Source organism: Branchiostoma floridae, chromosome 5, assembly GCF_000003815.2.
Source record: "Branchiostoma floridae strain S238N-H82 chromosome 5, Bfl_VNyyK, whole genome shotgun sequence".
NCBI lineage: Eukaryota > Metazoa > Chordata > Leptocardii > Amphioxiformes > Branchiostomatidae > Branchiostoma > Branchiostoma floridae.
Genome location: NC_049983.1, coordinates 5,964,745 through 5,991,402, shown reverse-complemented (window position 1 = coordinate 5,991,402; position 26,658 = coordinate 5,964,745). Strand labels below are relative to the sequence as shown.

General features: G+C 43.5%; 1 protein-coding gene across 1 annotated transcript; it reads right to left on the bottom strand.

The window, feature by feature from the left end:
• Positions 1-698: 698 nt before the first annotated feature.
• On the bottom strand, positions 699-25,930 carry LOC118415379 (myosin-7-like). The gene is made up of 33 exons (XM_035819943.1): positions 25,670-25,930; positions 24,256-24,399; positions 23,219-23,403; positions 22,312-22,408; positions 21,629-21,721; positions 21,331-21,394; positions 20,720-20,821; positions 19,819-20,055; positions 19,384-19,652; positions 18,870-19,040; positions 18,223-18,538; positions 17,698-17,762; positions 17,323-17,528; positions 16,534-16,794; positions 16,151-16,298; positions 15,669-15,776; positions 14,815-14,961; positions 14,164-14,349; positions 11,899-11,985; positions 11,558-11,703; positions 10,955-11,102; positions 10,514-10,639; positions 9,340-9,546; positions 7,780-7,961; positions 6,703-7,313; positions 6,007-6,158; positions 5,283-5,371; positions 4,719-4,920; positions 4,067-4,165; positions 3,398-3,619; positions 2,685-2,855; positions 1,509-1,709; positions 699-955 (listed from the first exon to the last, which is right to left on the bottom strand). The coding sequence occupies exons 1-33, from the start codon at positions 25,871-25,873 to the stop codon at positions 830-832; spliced, it is 5,772 nt and encodes a 1,923-aa protein (XP_035675836.1). The 5' UTR covers positions 25,874-25,930; the 3' UTR covers positions 699-829.
• Between the last annotated feature and the right edge of the window lie 728 nt (positions 25,931-26,658).

Below are 26,658 nucleotides of genomic sequence, written 5' to 3'. Positions count from 1 at the left end.
TGATTATCCATGAGGATTCACTTCGGACGTAGTATTCCAAGGGTGTTGGTTTCGTGAACTTACATAGAAATTATAACCTGTAGACAGACCAATACTAGTGGTGTGGAATCAGTGTCCGCTTCGGTGAATAGCACATCCCTTGACTTTGCAGGAGTGAACTGCAAGACCATCCACTTCATGCCTGAAAACAGACCAATTCTAGGCCGAGCCGTGGAATCAGTCTCAACTTCGTTGTATTTCACTACCTTACAGTGGACTTTCTAGGCGTGAACTCCACGGGCGTGGACTTCGTGACTGTAAATGAACCAATACCAGGCCGATCCATGGGGGTCATATCAGCTTAGTTATGTTCCGCCTTTCCATCTATTTCGGAAATCCTTTCATCGCCCTTTATCCCCTTCGCCAAGAAGATTATTTTTATAGTTATACCTTGGTGTTTTGGCTATGGTGTGGATCAGATATGTATGGGGGCTGCCTAATTAACTTCTGGAATGTGTAAGGTACCTTGGAAAGATTACATTCTCCTGCGTTTGACTGACTTTTATGTTCTTTTATATTTTACTCATCTCCAATATGCCTTTTACTTCTAAACCTCAATAGTCCTTGTAATCTGTCAATCTTTATAATTTGTAAGTCTTGCCCCCCCCCCCCACCCCCTTTTTTTCTTTGACCCATCGTTAGTGACGAGAGACAAGATAGTAGTGGGACCACATTTTATTGCAGCATTCAGATGAATTTACCAACAGATGAAAAGAAAGACAGAGCAGGTTACGGTAATAATCAGGACTCTACGATACAAGGTGAAACGATTTCACGACTGGTTGTCGGTTTACAGGCGGGACTTGGACTTGAGCTTGTTGAGGGAGCTCTCGGCGATCTCGGCCCGCTCCAGGTTGTCCTCGTACTCGTGCTGGGTCTTGCGGTACTTGGCCATGTTGGACGATGCCTGCTCCTCCTGTATCCAAAAACAAATTGAAATTGTTGCGATGGGAGGTGAGACGACAGAAATATCACAAAACAGTGAGCAGATTACTATTCGATTAGCTGAGCACTTTGGACTAATGCTTCTAGCCCTTTACAGCTTCAACTTGCATATCAGAAATTTTTTGAAAAAAATTCTCTCTTACGCTTCGCTAGAAAATCGAAACATCTTGAGATTTATTCCAAACATTTTGAGATTTATTCCAAACATCTTGAGATTTATACCAAACATCTTGAGATTTATACCAAACATCTTGAGACTTATTCCAAATATCTTGAGATTTATTCCAAAATTCTGGAGATTCTGTGGCAAATCTTGAGGTGTTTCGACTTAATCTTGAAATGTTTTGTTTTTCATCTTGAGATGTTTTGCCTTTTATTTTGAGATGTTTTGATTTAATCTTGAGACGTTTAAAAATCTCAACATAACTAAAAAGACACAATAGAAAGATCTCAAGATGCTTTTAAAAGATCTCAAGAAGCTTTTAGTGCATTCGAAACAAGTCACGGAAGAAGGGGATACTTACAGCCTCCTCCACCTGGCGCTTGAAGGTCTTGATCTTCAGCTGCAGCTTCTCGACCAGCTCCTGGATGCGCTCCTGGTTCTTGCGGTCCTCGTCGGCCTGGAAGGTCATCTCCTTGAGACGGCGTTCGTTCTTACGCAGCTGCTTCAGGTCCTCCTGGTGCTTACGGCTGTGGTGGGCAATCTCGTTCTCCAGATCGCGGATCTAATAGATCAAACCAAGATGGTAAATATTGATTGTGTTATGGGCTGTCTCTTTTCTACACAACGAAATACTAACTATCCCTCCGCTAAGGGTTATTCAGCGCAACACTAGGTTCTCTTCAAACTCACATCGCTATACTGTTCAATTGCCGGTTTCCAAGTCCTTCTACAGCAACAGTTTCTTTCCCCGAACAGCCAAATTATGGAACTCTCTCGACGACAACTGTTTCCCTCCTGTCTACAACTTGTCAGCCTTCAAAACAAATGTCCAACGCTATATCTCCGTGCACAATTATTACCAACTTCTAAGTTCATTGCCTTGAAGTGGTTTAATGTCCTTGCTCCGAACAAACTCGTTAAAAAGATACAATGTCACAAATGGTGCCTTTTTGAGCGTCTCCTACGCATGTCTGGCTCATCACCTGTCCAAAATGCACGGATAAAGGCCCGCTAGATTGCCTGGTTGATGGCATATTTCAATCAGAACGTCAAGATGGCATCTTACATGCTGAAATGGCTGCGGGACCAGGCAGCGGACAAGGCACGATGGAATGGGATGTACAAGAACATTACTGAGGACATACGCTGATTTGGTGTACCATTCACAGTTTTTTTATATATATAAGAACTGTGCATTTGCATCTATAAGATCAGTATATATCGTTACTATAGGCTGTATGCCTTTGACTTTGTAGCAATGATCCATCTGCTATGGATATCGAATGATTAGACAGAACTACAATACTTCATCCGTAAATAGTTTCATCAGGTTGGTATGTCACTGAATAAAGAGACTATTTTTACACAACCAATGCTCACCGACGTTTTGGTGACCGTCTGTCACCTTCTTCAGGGCAATTCTGACTGGTTCATATTGTACTGCAGGACAGGTGTCGCTGCTCACAGTTCAGATGCGGTCACAAAACGTAAAGTATTTGCATTATGTACAGGCAGCTTTACAATACTTCATGCTTACCCTGTTCTCCTGCTTCTGGATGGCACGCTTGCCTCCCTTGAGTGCAATTGCCTCAGCCTCATCCAGGCGGCGCTGCAGATCCTTCTGGTTGGCGTCCAGGTTTCGCTTGACCTTCTCGGCGTGCTGAGAGTTCTCCTGCTCCACACGAAGAGCCTCAGCCATACGGGATGTCTGGTTGTAAAGGAATAATCTTTAATGATTATCTTTACTTGCATGTTCCTGCTCACAAGGGCTAGATGCAGTAGTTCGATTGTGTTGAATTGAGTACTAAAGGCTAAGTACTATTGCATTAAGTGTTATAAGTGAACAATTTGATAAACAAAACATCTGCAGCTATGCTATCACTTTATTTATTGTTTACATGCCTCTTCCCTCCCTTCCCATGGGTGTACACGAGTTTTTGTTGTACAATATTGTCTGTGGTTGGCAGTAATCATACATACAAATAGTTCGTCCTTGGTCCACTATTTATAGCGTGTGTCTAGTACATTGAGAGCACTGGTAAAAGAATTGCGTATATCATTGTATAAAAACACTCTAATAGAAAATGGACGATAAATACGAAATTAATACGAAACCCTATTCATTGACAACTCCCATCATAATTATTAAAAAAATGTACAGAACAGTGCGCTCGTTTATTTTCGTTTCGGAATCTTATATTTTGAATCGTTAAAAACAAGGTAAAGCCGAAGGACGCAAACTATACATACATCAGCCATGGCTTTCTTAGCCCTCTCCTCGGTACTCTTGTGGTCACTGATGACCTCTTCCAGTTCGCCCTGGATCTGCGACAGGTCACCGTCCAGCTTGCGCTTGTGTCCGGACAGGGCTGAGTTCTGCGTGCTCAGCTCACCAAGCCTCTCGTTGGTCTCCACCAGCTGAGATTCGGCGGTCTTACGAGATCTCTCTGCGTTGTCCAATGCACCGCGGACCTGAAGGGAAAATATGTCGAGTAAAGTGTAGAGACTCAACTTGTAAGTAAGTGAAGAGACTCTCAAAATGTTGATAGCCGACCCAAGATGGCGGACATATGATGTCATTTTCTGACGTCATTTTGACGTCAATCTGACAGACTTGAATATCAATGACACCCGTATTAGTTGCCGTTTTGTTCAATGATTTAAGTATAACGGAAATCGCCTTTTAAATTATATATTATAGACGGGTTTAGCCAATAAAATCACATGATGTCGTCATAATTCCGTCAAATTACGTTATAACGACACCAAAATTACAGAAAAGATAAAACTTTACAAGTACATCATCCCCCTCGAAAACCAAGCCGTTTCGACATCACGCAGGTTGGGGGAGGGGGTGGCTGAGACCCCCCTCCCCGGCCCCAGGAAAAAAAGTGTAATGGATTGAGTACGAGTACTTACCTCATCAGTTTCGCTGACCAGCATCTGGCACTTGCGCTCAGACATGTTGTACTGCTCACGGATCTCATCACGTTGCCGCTGCTCGTCGTCGATGGTAACCTGTAGGAAGAGTAAAGTATAGTTAATTTCTTTACCTTATGTGGTTCCATCCATTGGCAATTTTTGATGCGCCGATACAACAGAGTGCAATTTCCACGTTTAATTCACCTCCAGTATAGTTCTATTCATCATTACCCAAGCCGATGAGTTACGCCAGAATGACATAATATTATGAGTGACATCCGCACGCGCATTGATTTTCGTCTGTTCTAAAAAGTAGTGCCCACATGTGACCCAATAACATCCCTGGTCTATCAGAATTCTGTGCTTGCTAGAGGGTCTGCTCTCCGGGGTAAGGGGACACCTGGTCAGGTGGTGGGGACCACAGCGCTCTTGTTTCCCTCTTTTAACTATAATGGAAATAATGAAAAAAAAAGTTGATAACGATTGTCTTTTCGAACGTAAGACAAACCAAGCCTGAGAAAGAATGGGCTGTTTAGCCCTATGGTTTAGCATCATTTTTTGCTAGATTTGTCTTTTTTTCCGCCCTCTCGCATTAGTTTTGGTGTTTCCAGGGGATGTCATCCATAAAATTAAAATAGTGTGGCCTTACCTGCATCTCTTGGATTTGGGAGTGCAGCTTGGCAATGGTCTTCCTGGCCTCAGCGTTGGCCCTGTTGGCGGTCTCCAGCTGAACCTCAATCTCGTTGAGATGTCCTTCCAAGTGTTTCTTCGCTCGTTGTGCTTCTCCCTTTTGTTTTGTCTCGATCTCTATAGATGCTTGCACGCTATCCATGGCACGAGCCTGGTTCTTACTATTAAAGATATAAATTGCATCAAACGTCTGGAAAATCATAGGGGTAAAAGTACATCTACACAGTTATCCTTTCATACTTAGAAAAGAAAAGCCTGTTTTCCTACTATATCGCTTTTGCGTATTAGTTCAAAGGATATATTTGTATAAACTTGCTCTCCAATGAGATCTACAAAAAGATCTACATCTACAGCTAGTTGAGGACGGAGAGTAACTAAATGGCTCTACTCAGTAGAGGATCCACAATTAATTACAAAGAAATATGCAATATCTTGGCAAGTCGATAGATGATGAAGATTACAACTTGATACACTGGTATTTTAAAACCCACTTTTTAGATAGTTGAGATATCGCCCCACTCACCGTGAGCTTTCAAACTCCTCGTCCTTTTCGGCGATTTTCTTTTCGATGTCACCCTTCAGCTGGGCCAGTTCAAGCTGAGTCCTGACAACCTGTGAGAAGAGCCGTCAAAATTGGTGTGTTGTATAAGACAATAATGGCCCATTCACACGAGAATCGGAATGAGCCGGAATGTCGTCTGAATATTCTTTGTATATTCCTAGTGTATCCTAGAAATTTTCACTGCAGGTATTTGTGCCTATTCTTGTAGCCGTCCCGAATTTTTTTGTCATGTCAAAAGTTTCAAGGTGCATTTGAAAGAAATGTCGAACTGCATTCAAAATGTATTCTAACTATTATAACTGCAGTACGATCGCATTATAAGGCATTACAACATTATTCGAAACATTCTGATCTCATTTGATGTAGAACTGGCCGGCCACCACAATTAACGCAAATATCGGGAATACAGTGAGGATTTCTAGAATGTACTATGCATACCCTGGAATATACAAGAAGTTTTATTCAGACGGCATTTCGGCTCATTCCGCCTCTCGTGTCAAGAGGTATTGTATCCATTTGGAATTTCCGCTGGCAAATGGCACGAAAATTGCAAATTCTTATTCCGGCTGGTGTTGCTTGATTCCTTCTGATTCGGTTTCAGTGTGACAGCCCAATAAATCATTCTTAACCATTCGTTAATTTGCTGAATCGCGTATCTAATATATATGTTTTGCTATCTACTTACTTTGCCCTGTTCAATCTCAAGAGCGCCCTCGGCCTCGTCCAAGGCGTTTTGAAGCTCCTCCTTCTCAACGACCAGGCGCTTCTTGGTCTTCTCAAGTTCGTGAATGTTCTTTGCACTCTCTGCATACTGGTCGTTCAGGTCGTTGATTTCCTCTGTCGAGAGACACAATGATTACATAAACCATACATGAACAGGGACGGCGGAAGTGTGAACGGCATTTTTTAAACGAGGTTGCTCATGATCAGTGCAGGGCCACAACTGACCACTTCTCGGCAACGCATTCTACGCCCACTGTAGCGGCATTTCTTCTCCCTAAGTTAGAAACAAGCTTCGGCAAGTTTGACTAACTAACACAATAGGTGAAGCAGGGGTTACGGTGGCTGCTCGGGAGATTCCCTACCCCATTTGGGCCGGAATGGTTTGATCAGCTCACAACGGGAAGGTCTCTTTTCGATAAGTGTGGCGGGTTCTTCAGCATGCCAAGGGTGGTGCTATCCCCAAAAACGGGACCTCCATTAAACGTCATATCCGAGCGACGGCTCTAGCCGAGGCTAGGTACTCATTCAGAGGAAAGTCGTGTAAAGATCGGTGACAAGGTAGGTTTCGAACCTCCATGGCCTGAGCCAAACGCGCTGCCGATTACCCTACGCGATCTTGCCGCAGTACTACAAAATAATGTTTTCCTCAAATACATACCCTGTAAGACCTTATTCTCCTTCTTCAAGGCATCAAGAGCCTCGATGCCTTCGTCAAAGACATTCCTCAGCTTCAGAAGCTCGGTCTGGTAAGCACGGTGCTCCTTCTGGGATGCTTCCAACTCGGCACCCAGAGTTTCGCACTTCATCCTCCATTCGTGCATCTGCTTGTCGACCAGACGTTGCCTCTTCTCCAGCTGAGACGCCAGTGTGTTAGCCTTTTCTACATCCAACATCAGGTCCTCCACCTCGCCAGCCAACCTGTTCTTGGTCTTCTCCAGGCTGGCACACTTGGCGTTGGCGGACTCAACCTGCTCCTCGGCGTCTTGCAGACGGGCGGCCAGCTTCTTCTTGGCCTCCTCCAACTCCTCTGTTCTCTGGATGGCGTCGGTCTCGTATTTGGAGCGCCAGGCCGCCACCTCGGAGTTAGCCTTGGCCAGATGGCGCTGAATCTCCGACTTGGCCTCCTGCTCCTCCTCCAGGGACTCACGCAGAGCATCGCAGTCGGACTGAGTAGCACGCAGCTGGTGAGCTAGGCCGTTCTTGCCCTTGGTCTCCTCCTCGAGCTGACGTTTGACTTCCTCCATCTGTTGTGTGAGCATGCTCTTGGATCTGTACATCGAAATATAAACATCTACTTAAACATTTGTCCCTCAAGTTGACAACATATTTTTTTTCGATAGAATTTAATATGTCTTCAGTTCCACTGCCGCATTTACAACATCGTACACATTGCATGATTTACGAAAGGAACAACAAACTGGTGGATGTACCGACAGATAAGTATCTAATACCAGCTCAAAAATAGAACAAGGAATTGTCATGCCTTCAAGCACCAGAATAACCAACCTAGGATTGACGCGTTCTCAAATTCGTATTTTCCCAGTGGAGTTGAATATGTTATCAAAAAGCACAGTATACGTAGGGGCATCTTCACTAGGAAATGCAAATGTTAGGTGTGACAGGTCGTTCAGTGTGATAGAACCAGCTGCCTGCGAAGCTGGAGTGTTATGCCGAAGGGCAGTTGAATCGGCTATATAAATTTAGATACAGATACAGATACATGATTTGTACGTACCTGCTGAGTTGGTTTGCGATGCCCTCTGCCTCTTCCAGCTGGCGCCCTAGGTCGTTGTTTTCAGCGGTCAGGCGTGTCTTCAGTGATCCCAGTTCCTGTGAGACACGGGCATTCTCCTCCAGCCTTTGGTTGGCATCCACGTACTGATCTTCAAGCTGCTTGTTCATCTTCTCAGCTTGTACCTTCAATACAGTAAGTCACCAGGTTATCTCAAATCATCCGAATGTATTATTTGAATACAGAATGTTGTTAGGTTATTTCAAATCACCCAAATGTATTTTTAATGCGGTAGGTCTTTAGATTACTTCAAATCATTGGAATGTATTTTCAAAGTTAAACCTGAGGTGACTTTTCAGGCTGAGTTTTTGACGCTGTTACGAAAAACCTGTGAACATATCATAACAAGTTACGTCGATCCTTACACTTGTTTCCTTTGGACTACTAACAATTCCCTTCCTCTCTTTTCATACCCGTAGCCAGGATTTTGGTTGGGGGGTTCTTTTTAGTAATTGTGGTACCATCGAGCGCCGCAGGCGCGAGACTCTTCGGCGTGATCTACCTAGGGGGGCCAGGGGCATGCTCCCCCGAAAAAATTGAAATTTTGACCCTCTAAAACGCCATTTCTTGCATTTTGACGGGCGAAAATCGCTTGCGAAGTTTAATGGAATTTCTATTAAAGGACAAGGCTTTTGCGTAAGTCTTTGAGGCCAACTCCCTCGACATATTTTTACCATGTCCGACACCAAAGGCGCGAGGCGTCGCAATGGAGGTCCGGGAAATTTTGAAATCTGGACCCTCTGAAAAGCCATTTCCTGCTCTTTCTGAGGCAAATTTTGCTGATAGACTCACTACGATTGGCTGAAATGTCTATCAGGGAAAAATGCAAATCAGTCATGCCTTTGAAAAAAATCTTGGACATGAAAAAGTGGACCTTCGAGTCTGAAAAAGCGGACCTTTTGAGCGTGGGGGGGGGGGCTACGGGCATGCTTTTGCAAATTAATTCATAGCTAGGATAAAAACCTGCTCTCCAACTAAATCTCTTTTGCATGCAACTCATGATCATAGTTAGGATATAAAAAAACTGCCCTCCGGTGTCACTGACGAAAGGTAATGATTCTACATAAAACGCCTGATCATTTGCAAAACCATATCCAGTTGCGTGAGTAATTGCTATTTGGTGTTTATCACAACAAGATCTTTCGCCAATAGTGTTCCTATTCTGAAGCAGCTCTTTAGCAATAGTTAGGAGGTCAGAACTGACTACCCTCTATAGTGGTAAAGTTTAAACTTTGTTCCAACACAAAAGAAGAAAACTCTCCATAAATTTTCGGTCAAGCACGTCGACGTTCTTCATGTGTACGATTCGCTTCATTGACGTTCCGGAAGTCGGAGGATGACGTCAGCAGTGAATCATAGATGGCGGGAAGGCGGAACCTGCCACCGTCTTCTTCTTTTGCGTTGGAACAAAGTTTACACTTTACAACCATGGCTTCCACCAATAGAGATCGTCCTAGTCTAAGGCAGCTCTTAAGAAATGGTGAGAACGTCAGAAATCATTACCCTCTGCTTGGTGACCTGCTCGACGTTGGAAGCCAGGTCATCGACCTCCACCCTGAGGGAGTTCTTCTCCTTCTCAAGCTTGGCCTTGGCCCTCTGCAGGTTTTCCACTGAGTCAGACATGTCCGCCACGGTGTCGTTGTGCTTCTTCCTCAAGCTGGCGGTGGCAGCTTCATGGCCAATGGTAGCTTCCTCCAGCTCACGACGAACCTATCATGCGACATGATATGTACATTTTGCAAGGATACATATGTAGAGAATGAAACACATTTTCTTTTAGAATGCCCACTATACACACAGATGCGCCAGTCTCTCATAAGCACACTACAACTAGATCATGAATATGCATGTTTAAGCAAGGACGAAATGTTCAGCTACATTATGTTGACTAAAAAGTACAATGTACTGGAAAAGCTCTGTAAATTTGTTTACACAAGTTTTAAAAAGAGAGAAGAGACTCTGTAGATTTTAGATATAAAATGTAACCTCTTTACACCTATACTTATTAAGTTATCTAACTCAATGCATTCAGCCCATGTTGGGCAGGAATATGCAATAAAGATCAATGTCATTGTCATTGTTATTCTTTAATGAAGGTTAGACATACAGGTAAACAATATTCGAATACCATTCAATATCTATAATTAGATCAAATAATACACGATTTACTTCCAGACGTTCCGAGTGAAATCCACCACTCATCTTCAGTGTCACTAGAAGGAACTGGCAGAACAATTCTATACAGTACATCTAACTAGAAAAAATGGTTGATCCTGTCAATTTACTAACTCCCGAGGATCGCATGCAAATGTCACTCAAATGTAAATCATGTCTGCATAGTTCCCTATGGGAAGACAATAAAATTTATTTTCCTTTGTGATGTACTTGTAAATGTTGAATTGTTCTGCAAGTTCGATTCTAGTGACGCTGAAGAAGAGTGATGGATGTCAATCGAAATGTCCGTAAATCTATTTTTTTATCCAGTTGTAGAGATTGAATTGTATTACTATCATGTCTTTCATACATAGGGGCCGGGATAAAACACTGATCAGATTCTTTTTCTTTTTTTCATGCATCTTTCGTTTACTATTGTGTTGTCTCGGGTATCTGTTATTCTCCTATCTTTTGTCAAGCGTTTTGAAAGATCTGAACTGAGATCTCCCTGAGATTATGATACCTTCTGGAGCTCGGCCTCTCGCTTCTTGTTCTGCTCGACCTGGGCAGCTGTGGCACCGCTAGACTCTTCCAGCTTCTCGCCGATGTCTTCCAACTCTCGCGACAGTTCGGCACGCTGCCTCTCGAGCTGTAATTATTGAATGATACTTGATCAATACTTGTGGTATCATAGAAGCAAACTAGTGACATTTCCGGGCAAATTATTTGGCAACACGTACCAGGTAGTAATATTATAGAATTAGTCAGTTGCCATTTATAAGCATGAAAATGTGGGTAATCGCATAATAGATTTGCAATCAAATCCGAAAGTTGATTCTTTTGATTTACTAGTGGTGAAAAGCAAACTGATAAAAAATTCCGCGCACAGAACTTGCGCCTCGGCATTTTGGCTGCGATCACATCTGCGGTGCCATTGAACATCCATAACGTAAGTGTATCTTACCTTTGCACGGGCCGCTCTTTCTGTCTCCAGTTCTTCCTCCAGCTCCTCGATCCTGCCCTGTAGTTCCTTGGTCTTCTTTTGCTGCTGAGTTGCCAGGGAAGTCTCGTCCTCAACCTTAGTGTTCAAGGCGTTGATCTCGAACTCCTTCCTGTGGTACGAGCCATAAGAAAGCAATTTGTCATCTGATGTACTTACATCATTGGTAAGAACTAAGATGTCCGAATCTGTACACTTGGTAGCTCCAAATGTATAGGGAATGAAGTCCATTTTATATCAGTGTTCTTTATACAATGATATACGCAACTCTTTTACCAGTGATCTCAATATAGACACACGGTGTGAATGGTTAACCAACGACGAACTCTTTGTATGTAAAATGACAGCCACAGACAGCATTGTTAACTGATATTTCCTCCATGCTCTGTGCTATTTTGATTGGTTGCTCTCCTGTGTATCGCTCCTTCTGATTGGTCAGGTGTTAAACAGAATCAACACTGGTGTTACGGCGTCATAACTAACATGGAATGGGACCTTCTGGTTGGTCCACGGCGCCTGGCTATATGATAATATGTAAATAAAGATCATCATTGTTAGTCCTCTCACTTTTTTAGCTTCTCCTCAAGTTCGACCTTGTAGCGCTCCAGTTCGATCACCAGATCCTGGGCGTTCTTCAGGTCGTTCTCCAGCTTCCTCTTGACGCGGTCAACGTCCGAACGGATCTTCTTGTCGTGCTCAAGGTTGTCCTCAAGCTGAAATTTGGGACATTAATTTGTAGCTTTTCCGGGAGGTAAGCACAACGAATTCGAAATCACAAATGATGTGAATATTTTGAAAATGAGGATTTTAGATTTACACAAATTAGTATCGATATATCTACTCTGAGATGTCGCAATAGCTGAGGTTGACATTTTCCCAGCATGGAGTGAATATAATGTACATCTTACGTCATCCAAGGTCTGCTCCAGCTTGACCTTGAGCTTGGTGAGGTTCTGGGTCTTGTCTTCCTCGGACTGGAGGTCATCCAGGGTTTGCTGAAATATACCAGATATATTTAAATGAGCGAGCTGATTACCCAAGCTTTATGTGTTGACTCTACAAATATTTGAGATCCACAAACATACTTGAAATAGGAAAGCGTTATGTGTGGGATAACGGGGAAAGTGTTGGACTCAGAGCCTAGAGGTTCCGAGTTCGATCCTCGCCGTGCCCCCGACGTTGTGCCCTTGGGAAAGGCATTCACCACAACTTCCTCACTCCACCAAGGTGAAAAATGGGTGCCTCTCTTCGGTCGGGGAGGTAAAAGAGTACCTTTACCTCCCGTCTGTACTTTGTATCAGGTGTAAAAATAATTTACTATGACTTGTTAAAATAAGTTAGTGCAGTGCCACATTGTCCCCGTCTGTCAAAAAAAAGCGAATAAAGAAAATAGACAAGCGGTATAAAAATAAAACAAAAGGCGAGTCTAGAGTCTCCGGAACATTCCATTTCTTTGGACAAAGTCAAAATCCAAGATTCAGAACAGGATGCCTTCGCGCGAGGAAGTACATTAGAGCCCACTGGCTCACACTCAACAGAGACGACATAGACATCATACCTACATACTATATACTTTCTGATACTTATGACCCCTTCCTGCAAAAGTGGTGTGTTCCTGACGTCACTGCTGTAGATAGAAGGGTCATTCTGTGAACAAGGTCGACGGAGATTGACCAAAAATTTAGAGGGGTAAGTCCCTATAGTTATATTTCAGCCATACCATAGGTATGGTGAAATATATTGTATTCGTAATGTTTCTTTCTTTCTTTCTTTCTCCTGTCAAATTTTCAAAGCGATTCATCTCCGCCGTTTCTGGACCAAATGACTTGAAATTTGGCACAAGGGTAGAGTGGGCCAATACCCAAATGTGTTTTTTTAATTTTTTTCATATCTGCTCCTTAAATGATTTTATTGAGGTTTTATTGCAACTTTTGGACCAAGACTGTATATTTTGGCCCCCTGTACCATGGTATTACATCCAAATGACCTGAAATTTGGCACAGAGGTGCCCTAGATACTTATTCAAAGGATCCATGTATAATATGTAGTATAAATCACTTCAAAATGGCTCCTTAAGGAGGTTTTTGTGGGAGAGTTTAGGATAGGTAAGGTTGGAGTGCCGAGGTCAACGACCTCTAGGTCATTCTGGTGTGTCAGGGCCACAGGTGTGCCAGGTAGATCCAATTATCTACCTACCTACCTAGTCCATAGACATCCAGGTGGTTGGTGGACCAAGGTAAATCCAATTAATGGCCAGCCAATGAGCGAGCTTATTTTGCTAGATGAGTCCATTGTTGGACAGGGGGTGTATTTTAAAATTTACTTTTAGACTTTGGTGATAATGCCAATGTTTTTTTTAGCGGAAGTGTTTTCGCACTGATCCACTTGACATAAGACTACTACTGGGACAGTCCATTTTTGCACATAGGGGGGGATTTAAAAAAAAAATCAGTTTTGGACATGGGTGATGATTCCGAATTCCATTTGTTAAATGGAAGTTTACCCCCACCTGAAGACTGTACATGAGGAGGATTCGGCAGCCAATCAGCAAGCCTTGTTTTATCTGGAAGAGCCCATTCATGCACGGGGGACTTTTTTTTAAATTCAGTTTTTGACTGGGTTGCTTCTTATACAAAGGCCATGTACTGTGAGTATTTCTGGACTTGTCTATTGTGCAATTTCAAACAGGGTGAGCTGGGAGATTCCATTCTTTGACGAAGGGGGCATTTTTTTTAAATTCATTTTGTGGACTTCGCTGACTATTTTAGCTGATATATTTTTGGATCGCTCCACTTTACATAGGGGTATAACAGGAAGAGTCGATTCTTGCACAGAGGGGGGATTTTTTGCAAATATGGTTTTGGACGGCTGATGATTCCAAATTCCATTTCTTAGCGGAAGTGTTTTTGGAGTCGTCTATTTTTTTGAGTCCATTCTTGAAGGGGTTTTTGTAAGATTCATTTTTGCTCATAAGTGTGATTAGTAGTTAGAAGTCATTTTAAGCAGAAGTGTTCCATTTTTGCACATGAGTGATTTTGGAACAGTCTATTGTTACATGAGGAGGGAGATGGCTGAAATATGCTGTATTTGCTCTCAAGCAAATGTCGGCCTTTCTAGTTTAATTTAGTGTTGGAAGTAAAGTTTCAGCATTTTTCTACAAAATGCGAGCCTACCGCGTTGAGTTCCTCCAGCTTCTTCTTCTCCCGGCCGAGTTTGCCGATCAGCTCGTCGTTCACGGCCACCTCCTCAGTCATGGCGCGCAGTTTGTCCTCCACCTCCTGTTTGTCCTTTTCCCTCTTGGTCAGCTTCGCCGTGATGGTTTCAATCTCTTTCTTCATCTCGTCGCATTCCTGCTCCGCCTGCGTAATTGATAAAAGAAATGGACAATGTTGGAGCACGATTCGCAATGCCCGGAAACAGTGCTGTGCAATTGGGACTCTACGAGAGCGAATAGTAGCTGTAAGACAGTACTGCTACTGGTATTCACCGCCAACCAATTGTTGGGGGGCGGACAGCGAGTAGCGCCCCTGCACTCGAGGAGCTGGGCTCTTTCTTCCAAGCACAAAGTCAAATTACAAAACCCAGCGTCCACCCTCTCTATATCAAGAGTACCCCATTGTGACAGTCTTCAGCTATTTGAAGTTGGACACGTCAACGGAAGACGCTTAGACAATATGTACTTTTATTTTGAAAGAATAAGAAACTGGTGGACTAAATGTAACTCCCTAAAAATGATTGTAAAGATTAGAAAAGATGACAGTGTCTAACGGTGCATCCGAAGGAATGATTTTAGGTGGACTCGTGGTTTGCTTGTGGTGATGTACCTTCATCTTCTTGGACTCCATCTGTCTGTTCTGGTCGGACACATCCTCCACGCGCTCCTCGATTTCCTGCAGCTGGGCGTCCAGTTCTGCCTTCTCCTTCAGCAGGGAGTTCACGCGCTCCTCGCCGTTCAGCATGATGTCTCTCTCCTATGGAAGAAATAAAAATGTTTATTGTATATTCATGCCCCATTGGGGCTAAAAACTGTTGCATACAAAGAGAACGATACAATGAAAACAATGCTATGCCTTATCTATAATCTACATGCTTCCTCTCTCTTCTTAAAGCAGATGTAGACAAACTTCCATTTTTATTACAAGATGACATTAGATATTTGAAAAAGTCTTCCGTTGTTAGGAGTGCATATCTCTGTTTTACAAGTGTCATTAACAAAGGCATTGCGTATATCTTTGTACATTGAACATTCTAGAAGAAAGTGCACTTCGTTTTCTATATACCTACATCACAAAACATAGTATAATCTATCTTTGGGAGGAGTTCGGGTGTATCTACCAGCTTCAATTTGAAGAAGGGTGATCCCTGTTCCTTAGTTTAGTCATGGCTCGGCGATAGCTACAATTTGTTATATCGAGGTGTTTTTCTCTTTCATACAATGATTAAATATTCTGTAGGTTCTAACTTATTTACGTCAGTTTAAGCTAGTAGGTTAAGCATATGGTCGATCTGTACAGGCTGCCTATATAGGGTTGCAATCTGCGATGTCCAAGCATCTCTTGTGAGAATGCGACGTATGGTTTAACAACATGCCATCAGTCATCACCGTGGAACAGTCATGCCTTGCTTTTGATGTCTCACCATAGCGTATGTACTATAAAGAGAAATACAGGAATCTTACGTTGAACAACAGCTCATTAATCTTGTCCTTGGCAGCCATGACGTCGTTGTACTTTGCTTGCAACTCAGCCCGATCCTTGGTAACCTTCTCATAGTGTTTCTCCATTTGCTGAAGAAATCAGACAAAGCTGCCTTTTCAGGGACAGGGACAACTCAGAACACGCAATAATATCGGACTAAATTTTTTCCTGGAACCTTTTATCTCTAACATGTGTCAAAAGCAAACCGCCTCTTGTCTGTACTCTGCTATCTCAAACGTCACCATCAGTTCCTGACCGCCCTGCTTATAAATATTAATGAGCCTCCCTTATGTATGCAAGATCCCTTTTGAAAACTGAAAGGCATATTCTCTGATTGGCTGACAACTGGTTTATTTGTGGCGACGCCCACAGGAATAGGATGACGGTTGAGATAGCAGAGTACAGGCAAGAGGCGGTTTGCTGGCGCCGTCTATGCGTAGGAGTATGACAACAAGAAACGTACCGCGAATTTTATCTTGGTTTCCTTTAGCAGTTCCTCTGCCATGCCTCCAGTCAGCTTGGGCTGCAGCGCCTGGTACATCTTGATCCACCAGTCGTTACGCAGCCTGAACCATGCACGGATGTTACGCTGCAGTGTGCCGACAGCCGCCCTAAAATGGAATGACCGAGTGTTGGAGACCTCATACCTCGTTTTTTTAAACATGTGGTTGAAAAGTACAATTCAGTGTCCCATTATTGCTCTTTTTTAATAAGAATGTCGGTAACAGGAGAAGAAAAAAGACCAGATTTAAATACCTTTCAGTTTATGAACCATTGTTGACATTGAGAAATACTGTAACATATTAAGTCACTACTGAAAGAATCAGAAAAATGGGAGCTACTCACCTAGAACCCCACAGCTTCAGGTACTTCTTGCGCTGGAGCTTGCCAAATGCGCGAGACGTGATCATTGTCCAAATTTCGTTGACTTTCTCCTCACGGATCTCCTCAAGGATAGCCAAGGTGCCAGCCTTGAAGAACACCTTGTTGAGACCACAGGAATACCTGGCCTTGTCCAGCTTGATCTTATCAAGGATCAGCTGGCAGGCGTCTTTTCCCTCCAAGAATTCGTTAGGGTCAAACAAATCAGCAGCCAGGATCTTGTACCTGAATGTACATAGTTTACAAAGTTACATGTAGAATTTTCACTCGGTTGTTTTAATCTGAGTCTGTTCTGAAACATCCTCCTACGCAGGGACATCCGACCTGCTTATAACCTGCTTATATGACCGCCCTGCTTATGAATATTTATGAGCTTGCCCTAATATATGCGAGATCCCTTTTAAAAACTGAAAGGCATATTCTCTTTTGGCTGACAGCTGGTTAGTGGCAACGCCCACGGAAACTAAAAGTGACGGTTCAGAAAGCAGGGTACATCCATACAGGCGGTTTCGCCGATGGATGTCCGTGCGTAGGAGGATAGTTCTGAAAGAGAAACTCAAACATGTACAGCAAATTTTGCTTTATTATACATTTTGTATCACAATATAAGTGAATAGAATACTAATGAAAATATTAATAAAATACCTCTTTGTAAAAAAAAATCCGAAATTGTCGAATTTGTGATGCCAGATTAAAACTCGATGTGGCTTTCTGAAAGGAATTAAACTGAAAAGTACTAGAGCTTGGTCGCACCTGTCAAAGAAGTCGGCATAGATGCTCCTGTTGGGGAATCCCTTCTGGCAGATACGGATACCCTCAAGTACACCGTTGCAAGTCAGCTGGTTGAAGACCAGAGGCCCGTCGATGATACCGCCAGTCTTGATTTCGTTGGGGATCAGGCAACGCACAAAGCTGGGGTAGGTGGCGTGGAGGTTGGCCATCAATGAAGCCAGTTGCTCCTATCAGGGAAATGTACAAAACACATTTTAATGTACCAGTCGTGACTAAAGAAAACATCAAAGGTATATTCCGATTGTCTTTTGCTCAAGGAAATTACAAAGTCGCAGTTTGAGCAAGGAGGCGTGTCTTCAATGTAATCTTCTGTCTGTAGTACTGAATGATACTTACCCTGTGAACACTGGTCACAGTCTGCATGGAGCCACTCTTCTTCCTCTTGCCACCGCTCTTATCAGCTGCAAGTGTAGGACGTGAAGCATGTATTAAACATACGAAAACCATAATTATTTCATCAGGTTGGTAGAGAACGGGGCCAAGGTAACAGATAGAGAAGACAATTGCAACAGACGCATCCGTTGGATTAAAGAAGCAATCTAGATAAGGAAGTCAACCCCAGTGATGAACAGGGACGAGGGGAAGTGCAAAATCAGCCACGTTTGGGATTGTGTTCTCGCCGCAAAAGCGCCACCTACATTGGCTACATATAGCGCTCGGCGAGAAGCAGAGCTCCAGTTAGACGCTCTAAGGAAGATGTCTGACAAACATCGAAACGTCAGCAAGTGAGATCAACTGGTTGTGTAAAAGAAAACTCCTATGTCCTGTGGATTAAACAACAGGATTCGTGTCTAAATAAAGCCAATAACGGTTTGCGGAGATTTATGTTTTATACTTGTATTTTACACAACAATGACTGACCAGCCTGCTCCTCTGCTGTCTGGTAGTCTGACCAAATGAGAGGCATGAGCGGGTTCTTGCTGCCCTTCAGGGTGATGACAGCGCTCTCGTTCACTGGGTCCTTGTTCTTGTCCAGCCAGCCGTTGATGTTGTAGGCCACAGGTCCGGCGTAGTGACCCAGCTCAAAGTGAGCCTCGTACTTCTTCTTGCCTGGCTTGGGCTTGCCGTACTTGGGGTTCTTGCCCAGATGAGTGCCATTCAACTTCTCGATGTGGGTCTTGTCGCTAGCCTTGGGCATGATGCACTGTTCCTCTAAGATAGGCAGCAGGCCGTTTTTCTGTAAAGGTTATATAGTTGTATTTGTTCATACAGTGATTGTCTTTGCATACTTTAATTTTGATAGCATCTTACACTGTTTGCCCACTCTTCTGTCAAAAATCGAGGAGGGTACATCACAGGTGATTCTACATGCATTTATTGACAAAGAGGCTTGATGCTTTAAAGTCTCTCTAAGGTATCGACATAATGATCGGTGCCGTAGTTTTGATTTCAAGATCTAGCCATGCACGTCTTTCCTTAGAAGTTAAGAAAAATTAGACTAAACATCTTCCGCATCGCGAACCAAGGCATTGCTGTTAAGTACTGCTGAAAGAAAGTAACATTCGAACCTTTTCAATCAGCTCCAAGCAGGCTGCCAAGTCCATGCCGAAGTCCACGAAGGTCCATTCGATCTGCTCGGCCTTGTACTCCTCCTGCTCTTGTACGAACATGTGGTGGTTGAAGAACTGTTGTAGCTTCTCGTTGGTGTAGTTGATGCACAACTGGTCCAAACTGTTCAGCTAAAGAACATAACAACACAGTATTTTGATTTAGTAATCTAGACGGGCATAGGTTTGCAGTCACATTTTTGCAACTCTATAAACCCTAAAGCACCTTCCAGATCTCATGTTGATGTGTGCAGAGATATCTTTGTCCCATGCTGAACAAATCAATCAAACTACAATTGCAATATGTACTGGTTCCTATACAGGGAACATGCGGCTCCAGCATCTTTTAAGAGGGTGGGGCGTAAGTGTGAACGGTTGGCTTGAGGTTGTCCTTCCCCACATACTCTACAATTGCAATATACAACATTACAAGGATGTACTATCAATCTAGCTTGATGATGAGGCTGTTCCTCACCTCGAAGATCTCAAAGCCAGCGATATCCAGCACACCAATGAAGAAGGCTCTCTCGTGCTCAGTAGCCAGGGTCAAGTTACACACGTCAATCAGGTACTTGAAGACCTTGCCATAGATACCCTTGGCCAAACCACTAGTGGAGTTGGAACACTGTTGGGCGGTCTGGCCCTTGGTCACAAACTCGTTGCCGACCTTGACACGTGGCTTCAAGATGTTGTTGAGAAGTCCCATGCCATCGACGCCGAACAGACGGCCTGCCTTCTCCGCAGCTGCAATGGGGCAATTTATAAAACACACGATTCAGTGATTGGACTACAGTACAAACTGGTGTAGATGCTTTGATTGTCAAAAATGATATACATTATAAGATACTGCAGTGGATCAGTATTTTTGCGTTTCTGTATGTGAACGACCACAAAAGTAGATTGTACTTACGAGCAGGATCGTCGCAGTCTCCCTGCTCTTTCTTGTCCACGTACTTCAGATTTCCCATATGCAGGATGCCGGCACAGAAGTCGTACACACTGGACTTGTTCTGAGGTTCAAAGCCCAGAATGTCGAAACCCTCGTCCGTAAGACGCATCTCCTCCTGGTCGTCCATACCGGCCACGGTGTACACACCCTCCTTCACGAAGTGGTACACGGAGGGGTCCGTGCCAGTCATGATGCGCTCTGAAAGGAAAGGAAAGCGATGTCGATCCTACTTGTCCTACCTACCCCTACTCCGCAAGTAGGCGAGGAGAGGGGGCAGATGATCTACGCAAGCCTGACCTAGTCTCGTGATCTCTCGCGGGATCAAAACTATGTCACTCTCCGTGAACAAGATGGACTTTGAAAATTTGGAGGCATATACCTTACCTTTAAAAACAGTCATTGCTTGAGGAAAATTTGGAGTAACTGATGTCGATCCAGTTTTAGCTCACTGAAGAGCTGTTCACTGGTCGGGACAGAGAGGACAGACACTATGTGCAGTATGTACAGGTTCATTGTACCGGGGAAATTCCCCAAGTTCATTTAGACAAGCACAGTGAACAGTGGATTCAGGCTCAACGTCCCGTCCTAAGGACTGCAACCCTTTCCGGTAGCGTTTATGTTGGGTGATCGACACAACTGGAATCGAACACAAGCCTCCTAGTTCCAGAGGCAGGGCCGCTAACCACTGGACTTTGCACGCTACCGTGAAGTGACGTGTTTTAGCAGTTTTGATAACGTTATCTATTTTGTTAAAAAAGGATATCACTATCCGTCGTCAGTAGTTCTATTGACCATTTTATGCTTAAGCTTTCTCATTTACTGGTGTATTTCTATTCTCCAGGATGTCAACGACCATACTTACCCGTGACAGCCGGGATGCCGTTGGACATGATGAGGAAGAAGATGTGGTAACCACGCTCCATGCCGGGCAGCTGGTCCACAACACGGGACTTCTCCAGCAGATCTGTTACAAGAAGACGTCATGCTGTGAGTGACAGTTCAATCATACAAAATAGTACTACATTATATATTAGGGGGTAAACTATTGTAAAACATGCCAGTTGATCTATGTTTGGACACGTACTGAGAATGCCAACCAACACCCCTGCCCGACTTTGCCTTGATTGACTCCGATACATACAAATCGCGAAAAGAAAGACACTGTAAAATCCTGCTAGGCTTACTGAAGGCAGATCTAAAGGATACAAGGTTAGGACCATTGCGGTCAGAAAGAAAACTACGGGAGCTAAGAAAGCTCGCGATGAACAGGACAAAGTAGAGAGAGTTGAAGAAAGACTGACTGCAGCTGCAGTGTCCAGGCCACTGCATCAACAAAGCACAGTAGACTTCTACTATTGTGACTATTGTTGAAAGTTTTGTTTTAAACGATATACGTCTTGTTGATTTGAAGTACCGATTTTCGCTTTCAATACTGATTTAGTGGTTATTTGTAGAAATTACAACGGTACTTACAGCTCTCGATATCAGCTCCGGACAGCTTGCCAATTTTGGTGAAGTGGATACGGATGAATTTACCCTGTAGGCAAAACAATGTAAAAAAAAAGACAGTTGACCAGATATACAAGAAACCCTACACACAACGACGTGAAAGGAACACTTGGGAGATAGTATGTGAAAAGACTGCATGCATGCAAATTAAAACCATCTGTATTTTTCACAGAAGCTCATTCGTTTACTAGCTACACTAATGTATGTAAACATTACAACAATCGTCAACTACAAGCAAATATCGGTACATGGGATTACTTACGAATCGGGAGGAGTTGTTGTTCCTCACAGTCTTGGCGTTACCAAAAGCCTCCAGTACAGGGTTAGTCTGCACGATCTGCTCCTCTAGACCGATCTGGCAGTGAAAGAAATAAATTTGGTAAAGACGAGTGTTGACAAAATGTACAGAGGTGTAAAATGAGGGTGAAACTATCACGAGATGGCCATGAACAAATGAGACGATTGCGGGTGTGTGTGCACGTACAAATTCAGGTACAGGTACGGTCCAGGTCCAGGACCTGAACCTGAACCTAATTATCTGTGAAAACTTGTGAGTGGGCGATACTCAAACAATGTTTATGTTTCATTTCGCTACAAAGGATTCTATTCTGGTCGAGTATCCGACGTCCACCGTCGTTTAAAAACCCTATTTTCATTTAAACAACAATAATAACTGATCTATGTTTTAGACCAAGTTTTATCATAGAAACTTGGTACAAGCGACTATCAACTCTCCTCTACTTCGCTCTTGTTATTTCCTTGCACCTGTAAGCCCCCAAACACGTGAAGGTCTGTCTTTATAATCTGTTCATTGTCTAACCGGTCCAAAATCCGGTCAGTTGATTTTTCTCAGGTCCAGTATTTCTGGACCGGTCAAACAAGAAAAAAATGGTTTTCTACCCACCCCTAGTGAAGCGTGCAGCAAATAAGACGGAAACGTTTTACCTTTTTCTCTTGGCCACCCCCGGGAGTTCCGGCAACCATGGCCAGGTACGCAATAACCTTCTTCGTGTTCTCAGTCTTCCCGGCACCAGACTCGCCACTGCAGTAAAGGCAAGATTTATACAATCAGGCAACACTGACTTTTATAGATGATATCCTCTGGAGACCCCAAAACTAATCGAGGGTGAAAAATGCCGCTAAAAACGAAGTACAGGACTAAACACTAAGTCCATTCTTTCCAAGACTTGATTTGTCTTATGTTCACCTCTAGTAAGACTGTAAGAGACAATCGTCGCCATTTCAATCAAGTTTTATTGCCATTTTTGTTTAAAGACAGGAACAATGGCACTGTGCCCCCCATGCCCTGATCATGTGCCCCTTACCCTGGAGAACAGATTCTCAGACAGACAGGCAAGCATAAAATCATGATTGACCAGGGCTGCTACAGGTGCGCTCCCACTGCACTTGTATCAAGCTTGTGTCACTGCGGGGTTCGTTACTGCGTCACTGTTTTGTTATTTTCTCCGATTCTTTATGATTAAGATATTGCGCAATACGTAAAAGTATGATATAAAGTTACGTAAGACGACAAAATACACAAAAAGAAAGAAAACTCGTTCTTTATCTCTGAAATTTGTTGAGTATCTTTCTAACCCCGCAGTGACGCAAGCTTGACACAAGTGCGGTGGGAGCGCACCTTATTGGGTGGCATGTGGCCAGTTTTCGTTTTAGAACAGGTGAAAATCAATGCGCTCGCGGGCCGTGTCATCCATAAAATTAAGTCGGTGAAGTCTTAGTAGAAACGTAACAAAACGCCCAAGTTACGCTCCAGATAGAATCGGATTAAAGACGCAGTAATGTTCAACTATTCAAAACATTATTGAATGTATGCAATATGAAGATTCCTTACGTGATGAGGCAGGATTGGCACTGGCGCTCTGACACCATGTTCTGGTAGGCATTGTCCACCACGCAGAAGAGATGGGGCGGAACCTCCGTACGCCTCTTTCCGCGGTACTGGTCCACCACGTTCGGGGTGTAGATGGGCAGGAGCTTGAAGGGGTTGATCACGACGCAGAACAGGCCGGAGTAGGTCTGGAAAACATTGATAGCTCATGTTAAAGTGTATTGAAGCTGTACAAAAGAGGGCGTGCAGAATAATTCTAGGTAGACACTATGTTGGCTACGACAGGGCCCTAGAACAACTGTCACTTACTTCCCTGTGCCTGAGACGCCGCAGTCTTTCTTTGAAATTTGCACTGTCTGTGTCGAAGTCCCCACTTTTCTCTGGCTAGTTACCCCCGAAACGGGGAAGTGTTCATGGGAGGGAACTACGCACAAATGACAACTACCCACAGTTTAGATGCAGGTCATCCTGCAGATTCAAAAATAGCACCCTCCCTTTCATTGTATCATTCATTTGTTAAATGCATCTTAATGAAGTTTTTGACAAATGTATTATGTACCATACACCAATTCAGCCTTGTATGGCTGCAATGATATGTACATGTATGTGCACCGTTTTGGCGCTAATAAATTAGTCATTCATTCAGTCATTCATGTTGATCTTGCCAATTAATTAATTACTCAAAGATCAACTACATATAGGTCTGAACCATAGTTAAAGTAATTTGGCATCTGTTAGATCTTACGTTTGTTCTCGAAATTTGCTTAACTTTGTTCTTGTCTAAACGTATGTAGCTTTTTTTCTGGTGCTGTAATATAAGTAAACGTTCGTGAGTGCATGTAGCGCCACTGTGTCTATATCTTTGTTTATTGTATGTAGTAGAGTGGACTCATTCCTCAGTTAACCGACATCTATCGCACCGCATCTATCCCACAGTAAGACATCTGGAGCCGCATAGTTTAAGTTTCCGAATTTTTATTCAGCCTGACTTTTCTATATCTTTGTCCATTGTATTTATGACAAAAAAAGAGGATACTTACGTAGATGAGAGTGTTCTCGTAACGCTCCCTCAGGTTCCCCAGCACAGCGGCCTCGTGCAGGAAGGTCATGTTCACCATGTCGTCTGCGCAGGCGAACTTGGACGGGTTCTGCTGCAGCAACTTGGACTTCTTGACGACCACAGTCTAGTAGTGGCAGAGAAACATTGTGGTAGGGTGTTAGGCAAATCGATTGCATCTTACAATGTTGTTTTCCATTCGAAACTTGGCATTTAGTATCCTTCTGTATGTGATAAAACCACTTAAATAACGGTTTGAAACAGAAACAGTTCTACACACATCGGCACAGTCTCTCACCAGTGGTAACTGCATGGAATTTTGCATTACAACTAGTACTTCTATTCTATTCTTTTATTCCTATCCTCCTATCCTAGCCTACCCTGGGAATCCAGACAGGACGGGTAGCTAGCGAGATTTCTTCGCGTGTTTTGTTCGGGGAGCCATGGCAGCCTGCCCGCCGTACTCACATTAGCGCTCCGGGGGAGTTTAAGCCCGAAGGAGTAATCGCTAAAGGGCAGGTGGACCTAATCGGGCTTAAACTCCCCGGGGCGCTAATAGGAGCTCGGCGGGCATGACTGTCTTGGGCTACCGATAAACTGTCCAAGCTGCCCGACCCCGGATGGCTCCCAGGGTAATCCTAGCCCCATGTACTACATGTCGTTGGGCGTACTAAATACTTAGCCATGAAGATAGAGAGCTGCTTCCAGGCCTGTCTCTCCTTCATTAACTCCTATAGAACAAAGAATTTGCCAATTTTGTGGTTTCGGTAAAGTAGAAGACGAAGTATGCTTTACCTTAGATTGTCTTTCGTATATGATAGCGATAGAAGCATTGTTTTTGGCTATGTGTTATTTTTGGCTATGTGTTATAAGTAAATTTCCCCACTTCAGGTACTAGTACTTGCAAGAAAGAGTAAAAAGATTTGTATATTCCTTACAGAACTCGATAAACCGACACTAACTAATACCACTAACAATTACCAAGAAGCGAGAGGAAGTCGAATGTACTGGAGTATAGCTAAGACGTTTATATGTACACAGATATGTATTTGATTGTTAACATGTGGCGTGTGCTTAGCCCAGTGGGGTAGAAATTTATTGTTTATTGTTTATTAAAATTTTAAGACGCCTGGGTGACCCGGTTTTGACAAACTGATTTTCAACGGGGCCCAGGTACACATACAATAAAATAAAACATATTACAGAGGAAATAAATAGGTGTACGCAACAGAACATCTAAAAACATGACAGAAGTCAGACAAGTCAAAATAATAATTGATAAATCAAGACCATTTCCGTTCCAGGTTGAATTAAAGGGACAACATATCATTTTCGTAGGACAATAAGGTCTTCAATTTAATTTTCGAAATTCCTGCATTTTTCAGCGTGACACTTACCGCCCCTCCAGCAGCCACGCAGGTGACGTCATCGCCCTTCTCGCTCTTGACTTCGACCTTGACGAAGATCTCCTTTTTGTCAGGAGCCCAGAAGTTCTTCTTGGGATCGTACGGAGCCATTTTCAGCTTCCGCATCTCGTCCGGCTTCCCTGCGAGGAACCATTCGGACGGCTGGTCCATGAGTGACGGACCGTAGGCAGGCATGGTGGCTCTTTGGTTGGAGACTCACACCAAGGAGAAAGTAGAGAGAGAGACCGGCAGCTAGAAGAAAAAAGAGGAAGATAAGAATTATTAGCGCACCGAGAGACATTTTCGTATAGTTTGGTATGGATTCATTCGGATCTCCATTAGTAACTCATATGCATATGTCTCTATTCTTCCTGGAGTCCGGGTGAATGATGTAAATCACCGTATTGCTGATACGAGACGGAGGTTCGCCAGGCCTCCATCCGGGTAACTTGAAGTAAATCACCAACTCCAGACAGAAGGATTTGCACCATCGCACACCGTTACATGCCTCTACTCGTTTTCGAAATGTGTGGTGGGTTCTTTAACACGCGTGGGGTGTGGCTCTCCCCAGACAAGGGACCTCCATTAAACGTTCTATCCGAGGGACGGCCCTAGCTGACGTTGGTCCCAACCAATCCCACCTTCCGGTATTCAGTATGAAATTTGAATCGCTGACTTCAGTGGTTACAATAATTGGGAGGATACGACATTGATATTGTTTTTGTCCACCCTAGCCGTAGATTCCTCCACAAGCCTAACAGATTAGATTACGTTAGGTTAGCTAAACCAGAGGCTATGGATATCTACATGTGTGAACGACTTGTCAGCAACATATCGAAACCTCAGTCACACAACATGCACGGTATGATTCAAGTTCTTGTCGACAATAAGATAAAATTCTCTTGACATTTTGACTCGTATATATATACTCTTACCACAAGCATGGCTCAGTTCAATGTAACTGAAAAGTATTCCGTACA